We start from the raw sequence: 14,718 nt of genomic DNA, 5'->3' as shown, positions 1-14,718 counted from the left end.
AAACCCTGCTGAACCCAAACCCTGCTCATCCCCTGGACCAAGCCCTGCTCACCCCAAACCCTGCTCACCAGGGTACTCGTGGAGATTTCACTGCTTGAGCACTCAAAATGTGAATGTGCAGCCTCAGGGCAGCACCAAAGTGACTCCCAGCCCAATGAGATTTTTAGAATTACAGCAATTCTTCCTCTGAATCTGCTATCTCATTATTTAAATGGCACAAACACAGAGGAAGAAACATCCTCAGGAAGTGCTGGAGACAACTCCCTGTTCCAAATTCTGCATTTGAAAAAGAAACCCTTTTATAATAGTAATAGTTTCCAAATTTTCATTTTTTCTTTTTAGTTTTTCTTAAAACTAAATTAGATTTAGATTTTTTAAATCTAAATCTAATTTAGATTTGAATTACTCTATTAACAGACTCAAATAAACCAAAACTTAGCTAACACAAGCCCAAAGCACCCTCTTCTCTCAGTAGATTAGGGGCTGAACATCAAAAAATTGTTGTAACTGTGCTTAACATCAAAAGTCACTGGAATTGTGCAGAAGATGAGCATTGCTGCCAGGATGAGCTGCGTGGTTTGAGCCATTCCTGTACCTTTTACTCATCAGCACTGACCAAAAAGTCCTTTAGGTGGAGTTTCCCAGTGCCTCTGCAGTGTATTTTAATTGTCTTTGAGCAAGTAAAGTGCTTTAAAGCTCCTGCAAGAGAAGCAGGAGGCACATGGATATATGATTTATCCATTTCTAGCCAGACATTATTTGCACTCTGGTTTTTGCTGGGAAGAGAAAGAAAACCCAGGGCCAGAATCTGGTTATGGTATTGCCTCAGCACTGGCTTCCACAGGAGATCACTTTTTAAAGAGTGACTGCTCTTATTTCCCTGGCCAAACTCTTCCAAGTGAGTTTGTCAGAGTTGTGTTTGCTCAGTGTCCAGGAGTAAAATAACCCAGAGCAACCCTTGGAGCATCATAAATCAGGGGAGCAATTTTCAGTGGGATTTTTTGCATAAAAACTCTCTAAATGCTCCATTTTGCAGCTGCAAGGCTCAGTGCATAAGGACCATTTATTCATTTGTAATATCATTCCTACAAAAGAAATGTTTTCCACATTTCTGAAGGAAATACATTTCCTGACCCAAGAAGTTTCTGGCCTCACAGGTTTCTTCTTCACTGCTCTGCTTAGGTTGGTTCTTATCGGTTTCCCTTCTCCACACTGATTTAATCCATAAATTTTCTTATAAAAGGAAAGTTTTGATCACTGAGGGTGAGGGGAAAATGTTCTTGAAACTTGCTCATTTGTAGAGCAGGGTTTTCTTTGGCTTCTTCCCTTTGGCTGCAGGCTGGGCTGCAGTTCTTCATTCATTCATTCTCCAGTCAATCTGTCAGGCTCATTCCTGAAAGAGGAGCAATCCCAAAGAAAACTTCAACCCTTCACCCCCACTTAAATCTTCATTCTTATTTTTCCAGATGTGCTTTTTCCTGGTCTTCCTGAAATGGTGAAAAATAAAGAGAATTCCCTCTTTATCCTGCACTGTTCAGATGCAATAGGCAAAAAGCTGGAGATGGGAGGAAAAAACAGAGTCCCAGGAAGAGCAGCAGGTTGCCAGAGCATTTCCTTTTATAGGGAAATAAGTTTTGCATGGATTTCTGAGAGCCTGTCTGCAATCAGGGGTGATTAAAAAGTCCTTTTCCTGTAGCTGCTCAGAGGAGTTCATGGATGTGGAGCTGGGTGAGAGCAGACAGCTGCAGGAAGCTGCCTGGCTTTCAACTTGGGATTAGGAAATTAAAATTTAGCCCCATTTTCTTCTGTGCCTGGTCCCCAATGTGTATTGAAGGGGAATTTGTGACCTGTCTGTGGTCACTCCAGCAGCTGCCTCCCCTTTGAGTCTGGGGCACTAACTTGGTCTTCTTAAATTCTGAGACTAAATACAAAAGATTTTAGCAAACTTTCTGTTTGCACAAGTGAGTGTTTGGTGGGAGACCACTGAAATACGTGTGTCTGCCACAGGCTGGGGCTCCTTCAGTTCTTTGCAGGCTTTTTGGGTTTGTTCTTCCATACAGAAATCCCAGTCCATGTTCTTGGGGAATCTGCTCCTGCTGCTCTCCCTCAGATTTCTGCCCAGCTGGTTTTATTCTCTCTTGCCCTGCAGGTCCCATCCCCAGGCTGCTCACAGGGGGTGCTGGGGATGTTTTCCATCCAAGCACTGCCAGGCTGGGATGGTTTTCCCCCTGGGATCAGGAGTGCTGTGTGTGCAGACACATCTGTGCACTGTTCATCCCACCCTGCACACATCAGCTCTGATAAGTACACAGAGGAGTAAATCAATAGATCTGAATCTCTCAGGGGGTTGAAATAATGGAGCAGTGGAGAAAGGAGACAAAAATCCCAAAGGTGAACTGAAGTCACAGAGGGATGCAGGAGCCCTGGTGTGTGTCCTGCATGGGGGAGCTCCTGAGAGGTGTTGGGAGGGCAAAGCACATTGATACCAGTGCTGTGCTGTCCCTTCCTTGCTGTCCTTAACAGGGAGCATCTCCTTCCCCTTTTCCTGCTGCCTTTCCCTCCCTTTCCCATGAACTTTTTGGATTTCTTATTGACCTGTGTACCTTTTCTCTATTTTTTCTCTTTATTCTCCCCACCTTTGCTTTCTCCTCTGCATCCCCCCTGTCTCACCTGCCCCTTGCCTTTGCTGCCTGTTTTGTGTTCCCAGGCTCATGGTGCTGTCCCTGTCCCCCAGCAGGTGCCCAGCCAGGTCCCCGAGCCCGTTCCCACGGCGTTGGCAGCCCTGGAGAGCTCCCACCCCTCCAGCAGCACTGCACCCCCTGCCTCCAAACAAGGTCAGTTAATGGAGATTTCCTCCCTCAATATTTTCAATCATTTATTTTTTCCCCTCCTTTCTTGTTTTAGTTGGAATATTTTTGGCAGGGAGACCAGCAGGCAGCAGAAATAGGAGGGGAGGAACTTCTCTTCCTCCAGTGGAACATTTTAAGTGTGTTGCTAAGGCAATTAATTGGAATTTGCTAATGTGGAACTGGTTAAAAATAATTGTCTTCAATCTTCTGTGTCCTAAATGTTGTTTGAGAGCACACAGAAGGAAGAAACTCCTCTCACCCAAGTGCCATCCTCCAGAAGCCAGCGTGTTGTCAGGGAAACACTGTAGCCAGAGAGGTTTTGGATCATTTGGATAATTAGCCCCAGCAGTGGCACAGATCCAGAGCATCATATGGCTTCCCCAGAGCTGCCTGTGTGTCCAGCCCTGCAGGAATGGGCAACATTAACTAAGAAAAATCCCATTAGTGTGCCAAGTGCCTTATAAAGCCCACAGCAGATTTTGCTGACTTTGGTAAAAATGGCACAGATGGAAAGAGTTTCTGAGAATTCCATTTCCTTGGACAAGGCTCTGAGGCACAGGATGGGATCCTTGGGGTCCCTGCACAGGGCCAAGAGTTGGACTCAGTGATCCTGATGGGTCCCTGCCAGCTCAGGATATCCCATAATATACATTGGAAGGGAGATTTTTTAAAGCTGTTCAAGGAAATTGTCCCAGGAGGCAACAGAGCAGGGCCAGGCTGTTCCCACACTGGAATTTTTATTTCAGGGTATCCATAGTATCATGGAAGACTGGGATTTTTATTTCAGAGTATCATGGGGTGCTGGGATTTTTATTTCAGAATATCCAGAGTATCAAGGAGTCCTGGGATTTTTATTTCAGAGTATCATGGAGTGCTGGAATTTTTATTTTAAAGTATCATAGAGTGCTGGGATTTTTATTTCAGGGTATCCAGAGTATCAAGGAGTCCTGGAGTTTTTATTTCAGACTATCCAGAGTATCATGGAGTGCTCAATTTTTTTATTTCAGACTATCCAGAGTATCATGGGGTGCTGGGATTTTTATTTCAGATTACCCAGAGTATCATGGAGTGCTGGGATTTTTATTTCAGAGTATCCAAAGTATCCTGGAGTGCTGGGATTTTTATTTCAGAATATCCAGAGTATCAACGAGTCCTGGGATTTTTATTTCAGAGTATCATGGAGTGCTGGGATTTTTATTTCAGGGTATCCAGAGTATCAAGGAGTCCTGGGATTTTTATTTCAGACTATCCAGAGTATCATGGAGTGCTCAAATTTTTTATTTCAGACTATCCAGAGTATCATGGGGTGCTGGGATTTTTATTTCTGAGTATCCAAAGTATCCTGGAGTGCTGGGATTTTTATTTCAGGGTGTACTGAGTATCATGGAGTGCTGGAATTTTTTATTTCAGAGTATCTAGAGTATCAAGGAGTCCTGGGATTTTTATTTCAGAGTACCCAAAGTGTCATGGAGTGCTGGGATTTTTATTTCTGAGTATCCAGAGTATCAAGGAGTCCTGGGATTTTTATTTGAGAGTATCATGGAGTGCTGGAATTTTTATTTTAAAGTATCATGGAGTGCTGGGATTTTTTATTTCAAAGTATCCAGAGTATCATGGGATACTGGGATTTTTATTTCAGGGTGTACAGAGTATCATGGAGTGCTGGGATTTTTATTTCAGAGTATCATGGAGTCAGAACATCTCCAGCCACAAGGACCCTGTAAAGATCACCAAGTCCAACCCCCTGCTTCTCACAGGGTCACCTACCACTAAATCCTATGACCAGGAGCTCCTTGAACTCTGATCTCTGAAAATCCAGCACTTTCCATCACAGTATTTCATCTCTGTGTATGAAAATGTGGATTGCCACAAACGGGTCTTATCCCTCTTCTCTCTCTCTCTTTAACTTAATCCCTTTGTAGGCAGCTGTGAGTAAACTGGAAGTAAGTGTTTGCTTAGTTACACAGCTCTGACAGTGCTGGTTTAAACAAAGCAGGGCTTGACTGGGGTTTAACACTGATGAGCTTCCCTGTGTTTATCTCTGTTCCATCCCAGGAAGAGTCAAACATTTGTTCCAGTCCAAAAATTGCTAAAGAGCACATTTATGTAAGCACTGCAGGGAAAGCCCTGGAATAACACCCAGCCATGGCTGGGGGGGCAGAGCAGTGCAGGGGTTGGTGTCAGTAATTAACAGAGCCTGTTAATGATATTTAAACTGAACTAATGACTTTTGGGGGGCACATCTGTTCAGAAATACATGCCATGGTATTGAAATGATTTTTCACTTTGATATTGGGGGATTTTTGTTTCCAAAACAAGAGCAGTGACAGAGAGGGCTATGTGGCTGAAGTGCTCATTCAAACCAGTGCTGTTGTTTCTCCAAAGAAAACAGAGTACCTGTCCTGTCCATCCTCATATTGGATCTCCTCATGCTCTTCCTCTCCTGTGCCCTCCTGTGCTGGCAGCTGTTGAAGTTTGGAATCAGCTTTCACTGTGATTCTGTCACAGCCAGGGCTGCTTGTGCAGCTGCTTCTGACAGTGAGCAGCATCTGGCAGCATCTGGCTGGTGTGCTGGGCTCAGGGTCAGGATCAGGGTCAGGATCAGAGCTGTGTGCTCTGCCAGCAGACCAGGACCTGCAGTCCCTGCTGGCTTGGTCTGCAACTCATTCCCGAGGCTGGATTTGGGATTGCCTTGTTTAAATCCGTGGTTGGGGTTTTTTTAAAGACAAACCTTTGGCATTTTGTAGAATCCCAGAATGGTTTGGGTTGGAGGGACCTTAAAGGTCCTTCCATTCTGACCCCACTGCCATGGCAGGGACACTTCCAGTGCACCAGGTACAGGAATTGCTGCTGTAATACCTTGAAGAATCACAATATTTAGGTGCAGGTTGTGTTGCTGGAGATGCCCCTGGTGTGTCCATACCAGCCAGGCTGGCAGAGGGGAGGATTCTGCTGCAGAATCCAGGTCAAGCCAGGCTGGTGCAGGAGCTGCAGTGGGATAGAACTGCATGGAATCAGAGCTGCCCACATTTTTTCCACTTTTTCCACTCAGAGGGATGTTTGGAGTAGTATTATCCTCTTTTTAAACCTCTTTCCAAATCTTGCAATGTATCAGACATGGAGAATGTTCAGCATAGTTTGTGGAAGACAGATGAATGTCAGACCCTGGAGTTTGGAAAGCTCCAAAGCCCCTGTGCTGACACTGAGTCAGTCCTGGTGCCACCTCGTGAGTGTTTGCATCGGGACAAAAGATGGAAAAATGGCAGAGAGCCCAGCAGTTATTGTCAGATAAACACCACAGGAACAGGAACAAAGAGCAGGAACAAATTCCTGTATCCAGTGAACTCCTCCTTGTGCACTGCCCTGGGCACTCTGTGCCACTGGGACCACCCAGCAGCCCAGCAATGGCTCTTCCATGAAGCAGGCAGGGGGCTCTGTCCCACTGGGTATGTGAAAGAATCTTTAAGGAAAAATAATTTTGCAAAAATTGTATTTATCAGGAAATTTTAAAAAATATATCTTTATATTTCCCCTGGAATAGCCAGCACTTCCTGTAAATACTTTCTAAATATAACATGAGGAATGATCTCAGTGTGTTTAGGAAGAGGGATTTGATCCAGTTGGGATGAATTGTGCTGATTTTTCTTTTCCCTCCCCAGCTGTGAGTTGTCCATGTGACTCTCTCTAACAGTTGGCAGGGATGAGTCCTGCTCTGCCAGGACTTGGAGATTTCTTCTCTGGGATGGGGGTTCAAGTTCAGATTTGCTTCTCATTAGCCAAATCTGCGCCTCATTCTCTGAAATCCCTCCTTAAATCACTTTTCTCTGGGATTTTGCACACACAGCCTGTATCCATGTAACATTGGCCAGACAAGGTGTGGTTTGAAGGAAGGGAGTTAAACCTCTGGTTTCAAATGCAGCTGTGGATTTGTGCTGGTTTTATCTCCCAGAATTATTTCCTTAACATTTGAAATGCCTTTGGTTGGGTTTGTTGGTTTTTTTTTTTTTTTTGAGCATTCTCCTTTGACTGGGGGAGAGAATATCCAGGCAGTTGTTTATAGTGAGCTGTAAATGTCAGGAATGCTCCAGGAATTCCTGCAGAGGATGTTCCAGAAATCAGAGGTGACATGTTTTCCTTTTCCAAACCACTTCCTGCATCCTTTTCCTTCCACGGAGCCTCCAAAATCAAAATCAGCTGTTGGGATGCTCTTTCCCATCTCTTTCCTCACTTGTCATCCCCCTCCAAAGCCATGTCCCTGGGTGCCTCATTAGCTTGATAAACTACTGCTTTGGCCATGGGCCTCTCGAGTGCTGCTGGGGCTGCTGAGGGCTGCAAGCTGAGCTCCAGTTATTCCTAAAGGTGGGATTTGGAGCTCCAGGCAGTTTCAAATGGGTTCTCCTTCAAAAACCCTTTGGTTCTGCTTCCAAAACCCTTTGGTTCTCCTTCAAAAACCCTTTCCCTTCCACTGAGCTGTTGAATAAGCCCCAGATGAAAATACAGCAGAGCCAAACCTGTTCCATTCTGCCTGAATTTTGATGATTTGCAGTTGGTTGTGGCCTTTGACTCCTAATCTGAGAGCAGGTTTGTGCCTCTGGCTTCTCCAGAATTATTTTGCTGGTGTAACCATGTCCTGAAGGAGTCCAGTGTTCCTGCAAGATCCTAAACAATAATGGCTCATACTTTTGGAGCAAAGGAGTGGGAGGCAGCAGAGCTGCAGCAGGGCTTTGGGAGCTGGGTCATGGTGATGGCAGGGATGGGATGGGATCACCAGGTCTGCTGCTAATCATGGGACAAGTGCAGGCACTTCCTTCTGCACAAGATTTGGGGGGTTGTGTTGATACATTTCTTCCAAATATCTAATCTAAACCTCTTCTCTTTCAGTTTAACCCATTCCCCGTTGTCCTGCAAGGTTTTGTCCATATAAAAAGTTGCCCTCCTTGCTTTATAAGCTCCCTTTAGGCACTGGAAGGGTGCAGTGAGTCTCTCCAGATCCTTCTCTTCTCAGGATGGCAGAGGTTGTATTTTCAAGTTTAGATTCCCAGTGAGGTGCAGGGGTCTCTGGTGTTTTCCTCGGAGCTCCTTGGCAGAATGCAGGAATGGGAGCCAGGGCACCAGGCAGGACATGGAGTTGCCTTGCTGTTGATAATGGTTTTTTTTTCTCCTTTCCCAGAAGAGAAGCCAAAACCAGATCCAGTATTAAAACCACCTTCTCCAGTCCTCAGAGCAGAACCTGCTGGGGAGAAGAAAGATCAAGCTGGGCAGACGGCTGAGATCCCTCCCTCAGTGGAAGCCCCAGCAGAGGCTCCTCGTGCTCCATCACCGGCCCCGGCCGCTCCGGTCCCCGCTGTCCCCGCGGCCGCCGCCGCTGTCCCCGCGCCCAGCAGAGCCGAGCCGGAGGACAAATGTGACAAATGTGAACTGGCCTTCCCCAGAGAGGAGGCGCTGCCTTCCCCCAGTGCCACAGCCTGCCCGGAGCCTGCGGCCGCTCCTCCTGAGGAGGGTGCCGAGGCGTGCCCGGAGCCCAGCAGTGCAGTAGCATCCCCCGGGGACGCCCCGGTGCCACTGCCGGCCGTGCCCGCTGTCACCGGCGACACGGGCGGCGCCGAGGCCGCGGCTGAGGCGGCTCAGGAGGAGGCTGCGGCGGTGACTGTGGAGGTGGAGCCCAGCGAGGCCGCCCCAGCGGAGGTGGAGAGCGCTCCATCGCCTCCCGGTGCTCCCGCCGCTGCTCCCTCTCCTCCGCCCACCCCGCCGCCCACCCCGCCGCCCCCGGCCCCTCCGCTGCCCCCCAGCGCTGCTGTCACCACTACAACTCCTTCTCCACCTCCTCTCCCGTCTCCCAGTGCCCTCCCTGGTGTCCAGGGGGATTTAGAAGGAGAGGAGAGCACAAGAACTACTCTTAGTGAAGAGGTAAAAGAAACTGAAAAGAAGGAAGAGACAGAAGCAGATGGGCAACTGGAGGAGAGCCGGGAGGCTCTGAGTGTGAACTCAAGCAAGAGTCCTGTCCCAGGTAAGCCTTGGGCTCTGGGGGTTCATGTTGGGAACTGCAGGATGAAGGAAAGAGGCTTTTTCTTCTTCCAATAGATATTTCTGTTTCCATCTGCAGAAGAAAAAGCCTGGTGGTGCTGGGTGGCTGCTGTGACTGTGAAATGCTGATCTTCCTTGGCAGGGATAGAAATCCCTCCTGGTAGTTCAGAATTGGTCACTGACTTGCATTGGTGTCCCAGGCTGGGCTGGGCTCATGCTGTCATGGCAGCACAGGGCTGGTGGAGGGGAGTGCAGAGCACACTGCTCTTCATGGAATCCATGGTTTGGATTGGAGGGGCCTTAAATCCCACCCAGTGCCATCCCCTGCCGTGGGCAGGAGCACCTTTCACTGTCCCAGGCTGCTCCAAGCCCCAGTGTCCAACCTGGCCATGGACACTTCCAGGGAAGTGTCTGTACTTCCCACAGCTGCTCTTTCCCCCAAGGTGAGTGGTCGGTCCAAGGGCCAGTGGCTCTGGATTTGGGACTCTGAAGCTCTTGGCATGAAGCCCCAGAGCTGCTGGAGTGGGGTCTTTTCCAGCTGAAAAAATGTGTCATGGTGTTCCCAGATGTGGGAAAATGAAATGGACCATTCACACTCACCCACACAACTGACACAGAGTCACACCAGGGTCACCCACCAGGGTCACCCACCAGGGTCACCCACCTCTACCTGCCCACCCTTCACTAGTGATGCTTCTGGTTTTCTTTTGCAGAAGTCACATGTAAGCAAAATGTACAATTTACAATTTTAAATTTAAATGTACAATTTACAATTTTAAATTTAAATTCTGCAGTTAACAGTTTAAAGTTCACTAAAATCACAATTTCTGCAACTGCCTTTTAAAATCCAGCTTGTTTCTCCAGTGTTGTTGCCTGCCTTTGGTTTCAGCCCTGCCACATCTCTGCTTTGGCACTGTGGCTTTAACACTCTGTGTTTGCTATGGAAAATGGCTTTTTTTGCAGGACTTCCTGGAGATTGTGGAAAAGAAGTGAAATGATCAATTCCTTGTATTTGCTGCTGGAGGGGTGCAATGGGGGCTGTTCTTCACACCAAGCAGTGTTAAAACATCTCATGTGTCACAGTTTCTACATCCTGTTCTGCAGTTATTTCAGTTCCTTGGAACTTGGTGAAGCTTGGACAAGGAGGACAGTCAGTTGTTATTTGGATCATGTTGCTTTCATTTTTTAAAGTAACATTTCATTTAGGGTTTTTTTGTTTTTTCTTTGATAGATAGAAATCTCAGGCTCTGCTCTTAAATGCACTCAAAGGCTGAGGTTGGCCTTGTTCCATGTTTGTGTGATGCTCAATATGCTGATTTTAAAATCTAGTATCTACAGATGAGAAGAAAGATCCCTTTACTACACCAAGCATGAGGATTTTTTCTTGTTAATCTTCTTCTATTTTTATTTCACTTGGGTCATTTCACTGCTGTGGCACTTGTTGTTCTTTCAATCTGAGCTACTTCATAACCCAAATTAATTTCCTTAAAAAGGAGAGGAGAAATGGGACTCTGTAAATAAGGTTTTGCACAGGCAGGTTCCAGCTTGTAGTGTTATTGCTGGCTTTGTAATGGCCTGTAGTTTAAATTAAAAAAAAATTAACTTACAGTGTTTGGGCTTTTAATTATGCAGAAGATTAATTTTAATGCTGTAATGTCATTATGCTCCAGAGCACACATTAGCCAAGCCATTGGCTTTGGCAACATGGAAACAAGGAGTTCTCAAGTCATATAAAAGATGACTTGAAACTCAGATTTCTATTAAAAGCTCAGGGCTTCAAAGAAAGCACAAAGCTCTCCAAGTGGTTCTTTGTGCTCTACCCCTGATTTAATGATCCTGAACTGTTGCATTTCTCTGCCAGCCTTCTTTTCAGCAATAATTTTCCAGTTCTTTCTTGGAGAGAGGAAGAGAGATTGAAATAACATCATCTGAGGCTGCCTGCTAATTCAGGAACAAGGAGCAGCATGTCTGCCATATACATTGGAAAATCCAGCTGCTGACCCTCAGGAGCAAGGAGAAAGGGTTGTATTGTTGTGTTTTTCTTGGACTAAAGGCTGAGAGATTTTTTTATGATCTCTGGAGTTAGGATTAAACCTGGGATAAGGGAAACTGCTTGAGCACATGGTGGTAGCTGTGAGCTCTGTGACTTTGAGCAATATTTCTTTGGGGTTTTCAGCAGAATGGTGTTTTTATTGCAGATCTTGGCCACAAATCATGCCCCTGCTTTCCCTTTAAAGGGAGCTGAGCTGGGGCAGTGCTGGGACCTCTCGGGATAATCTCATTGCTGCAGCAGCTCCTCCTGCCTGTCCTTTTCATAGCCATGACCTGGCCTGCCTGATTTTGGGAATGAGACCTTCATCCCCTCCTCCTGAGCTGCTGGGGCAGCATTGCCAAGGCTGGATCCTGTATTTTGGGAGGTGGCAGCTTTTTGGGGATGAGCAAAAGGATTTGCCGGTTCCTGCAGAGTTGTATAGGACACAGCTTCTGTCCAACAGTCAGGGAAACCAGACTTGGATTTTTTGCTCTGTCAACCTCTGTGGCAAGAAAGAAAATACATTCAGACCTTAAACATCTTGATGCCGCAGCAGTTCTTTTTTTACAGCTCCACAAAAGGACTTGGTCAGTGTTTGCAGGGAGAGGCCAAAGCTGAGTTAATCCTGGGGGGATCCAGGGGAGCCTCCATTCCTCCTTTTCCACTGGCATTAGGTCTCCACCACATTTCCAAGGTCAGGGGATTCTGCTGGAGCACTGGGAGTGCTGTCCAGGGCAGTCTGGAATTCAGGGTTTGCTCCTCTTTCCAGTCCTGAAGTAAATCTGTGCTGTCACTCCTGTTATCTCCCTTGGCTTTGGAAGCTGTGATAAGAGCTCAGTGTTGGTTGGATTTCTGGTGTCCCTTCTTCAGAGGAGTGAAATGAGCTGAAAGCAAGGTCTGGAAGTGTGAACAGTGGCAAAAATGAACCTGCATTTGGGCAGGACCTAAATTATTGGAGAGGACATGAAGTTGCTCAACTTGGGGACAGGAAAATGGGAAATTAGACCAGAAGTGTCTGGAGTTGTCCCTTTCCAAGAGCCAAACCGGACACATTACTTTTTATTTCCCTACAGCCTCTCAGATGAAGCTCCATCTTCAGATGAATAACACCAATATCCATTGTTGGATCAGGGGTTTGGGAATGTTGGCACCCCAACTCACATCAGTGCAAATTCTCCCTTGAGCTCCTGCAGCAGAAATGTGAACTTAACAGAAAAAAAAGAAATCTGGTGTCTGCTATTTTACACTGAATTCTGCCTGCTCTGAGCACCCTTGGCAGCTTTGGTGTTCAGTCTCTGTCTGTGAGTGACTGGATCATCATTCCCTGCTCATCAGCATCACTGGTTGTGTGTCCTGATGAAAAGGGGAAGATTTGGTGGTTTCAGAGCACTAAAGCCCTGAGCAGGGCAGGGTGTTGTACCCATTCCTTGCTGCTGGCCCTGTTCCTGCTCTGAGCATCCACAGGGAACAGGTTCCCCCATTCCCAGGGCACAGGTTGTGTTCCTGCCTCCTCAGGAATTTTTGCCTGAAGATTTTAGGACAGGCAGAGCTGTATCTGCAAGGGGTAAGAACACATGCTTTTTAATTATTTCCTACTCATCTGCTCTACTGCTGTACAAGGAGAAAAAATAGCTTATCAAGAGAGGATCTGGGAGCTCCAATCTGCACTAAAAACATCACCCTGGCTAAAAGTCAGCAACAACTGTTGCTTTTTATTAAACTCTGGGATTTCCATGGCTACAGTGAGGGACCAGCACTTTCCAGGCAACAAAACAGAAAAAGTGTTGTTGGTGGAGTGGAATTTGTGCTGCCAGAGACCTGAGGCCTTTGATGTCACCATTCTATCATGGCTATTAAAGGAAGCAAAAAAGAAAACGAGACTGATGTGTGTCCCAGACAGAGCTCCTTGGGACACAAGAAGCTGAAAGAACTTAAAACACAAGGAATTCAAAGGCTATTTCTTGCAGAGCTCGTTTATGAGATATATTTCTGGATTAAGTAGCCCAGCTGTGGCGAGCCCTGGAGTTTCTGAGCTGAGGAGTCTCTAATGAGCAGCTTGGGCTGTAATTGGAAATTCCTTGGAGAAATTTCTCCAGCTCTGAAACCTGCAGAGGCAGAAACATAAATCAGGTGTCGCCTTTTTCTTGATTTGCTGCCATAACCACTGGAATATATTTTCTTTTCCATGAGCTGGAAGGCGATGGTGAATCTTTGCTTTGGTCTTTCGTGGCATGTTGGATAATAAAATAAAAATGCAAGAGCTGGTATTAATTTAGGCTTCACAGCTGGCACCACATCAGAGGGGAGAGGCCTCGTGCCCTGCTGGATGGGTGTGAGCTCATGGGTGGGTAAATCTGTGGGAAGATGTTCCACTGGGAACGTGACACAGCTGGAGAAATGGCTGAGGGAGCTCTGGGCCTGCTGAGCAGATCCTGCAGGGCTGGGAGTGCTGTCCAGGGCAGTCTGGAATTCAGGGTTTGCTCCTCTTTCCAGTCCTGAAGTAAATCTGTGCTGTCACCCCTGTTATCTCCCTTGGCTTTGGAAGCTGTGATAAGAGCTCAGTGTTGGTTGGGTTTCTGGTGTCCCTTCTTCAAAGGAATGAAATGAGCTGAAAGCAAGGTCTGGAAGTGTGAACAGTGGCAAAAATGAACCTGCATTTGGGCAGGACTTAAACTATTGGAGAGGACATGAAGTTGCTGAACTTGGGGACAGGAAAATGGAAAAGAAGAGCAGAAGTGTCTGGAGTTGTCCCTTTCCAAGAGCCAGACTGGACACATTACTTTTTATTTCCCTACAGCCTCTCAGATGAAGCTCCATCTTCAGATGAATAACACCAATATCCATTGTTGGATCAGGGGTTTGGGAATGTTGGCACCCCAACTCACATCAGTGCAAATTCTCCTTTGAGCTCCTGCAGCAGAAATGTGAACTTGACAGAAAAAAAAAGAAATCTGGTGTCTGCTGTTTTAAGAGAGGGGAAGACTGAGCAATGTCTCCAGAGATCTCTGGAGATCCACCCCAGGCAGCAGCACAACATGAACCCCCAGGCTGATGGAAGTTGTGGGATTTAAGGCAAGAATCATTCAGGAGCCTTGGCAGGATTGCAGCCTCTACAAGAGCTCACTTTTGCCAAAAAAAGGTGGAAAAAATGTATACTTGAGCAGCAGTAATGTTCACATCCTGACAGCTGAGCAAGGAAACACCCCAGACCTTTGCCAGCCCCAAATCCGTGACCCCTGAGTTTATTCTGTGTGGTTAAATATGAAATGTTATTTTACACCATGGATGGTTTCCATGGTTTGAGTTTGAGGGCAGTGGAATTCTGTCAGATTAAAAACTTTGGGATTGATCAGTTCAATTACTTGGCTGTGGCAAAATTGAGGTTGTTGCTTTGCAGCCTAATCCGTTCTTGGAGAAACCCCTGGGAGTGTGCAAGTGACATCCCCAAACAAGGCTGGAAACAGCCCTTGGAAAGGGGCTCAGCTTTCACTGAATTTTTAGCAGATTTTGTGATGGAGGGAAATGGGCAAGCCTGTCTTAGATCTGAGCTTTGCTGAATTCCAGGAATTACCACGTGCATGGACACTGATGACCCCCAGCCTTGGTTTTGCCCCTGGATATTGGGAATAATAATTGGGCTGTTCCTGCCAAGGGAGCTGCCTGGAGCAGCAGCAAAGGCTGATCCCTGCTGGGGCAGACAAAGCTGTGCTGCAGTCTGGGCCTGCTTGGCCCTTCCTCTCCCCTCCTTTGAGCCCCAGGAAATTCAGGATTTGTGCTGGGGCTCTGCCCTGCCCTTAGAGCCTCTCCATAGGG

The 14,718-nt window shown here is 46.8% G+C and overlaps 1 protein-coding gene across 4 annotated transcripts in view; it reads left to right on the top strand.

The window, feature by feature from the left end:
- Positions 1-14,718, top strand: part of EIF4G3 (eukaryotic translation initiation factor 4 gamma 3) — a 146,770-nt gene that overhangs the window by 93,929 nt on the left and 38,123 nt on the right. For all 4 annotated transcript variants that reach the window (XM_054292045.1, XM_054292047.1, XM_054292046.1 and 1 more), the window contains 2 exons: positions 2,735-2,834; positions 8,020-8,856. In XM_054292045.1, coding sequence (XP_054148020.1) covers positions 2,735-2,834; positions 8,020-8,856 — 937 coding nt within the window. The remainder of the gene's footprint in view (positions 1-2,734; positions 2,835-8,019; positions 8,857-14,718) is intronic.

The sequence above is a fragment of the Melozone crissalis genome, unplaced genomic scaffold, assembly GCF_028551555.1.
Source record: "Melozone crissalis strain CALT ecotype California unplaced genomic scaffold, PUWL_Pcris_2 ptg000107l_1, whole genome shotgun sequence".
Lineage (NCBI taxonomy): Eukaryota > Metazoa > Chordata > Aves > Passeriformes > Passerellidae > Melozone > Melozone crissalis.
The sequence above is the reverse complement of the archived record's forward strand: the minus strand, read 5'-3'. Positions and strand labels throughout refer to the sequence as shown.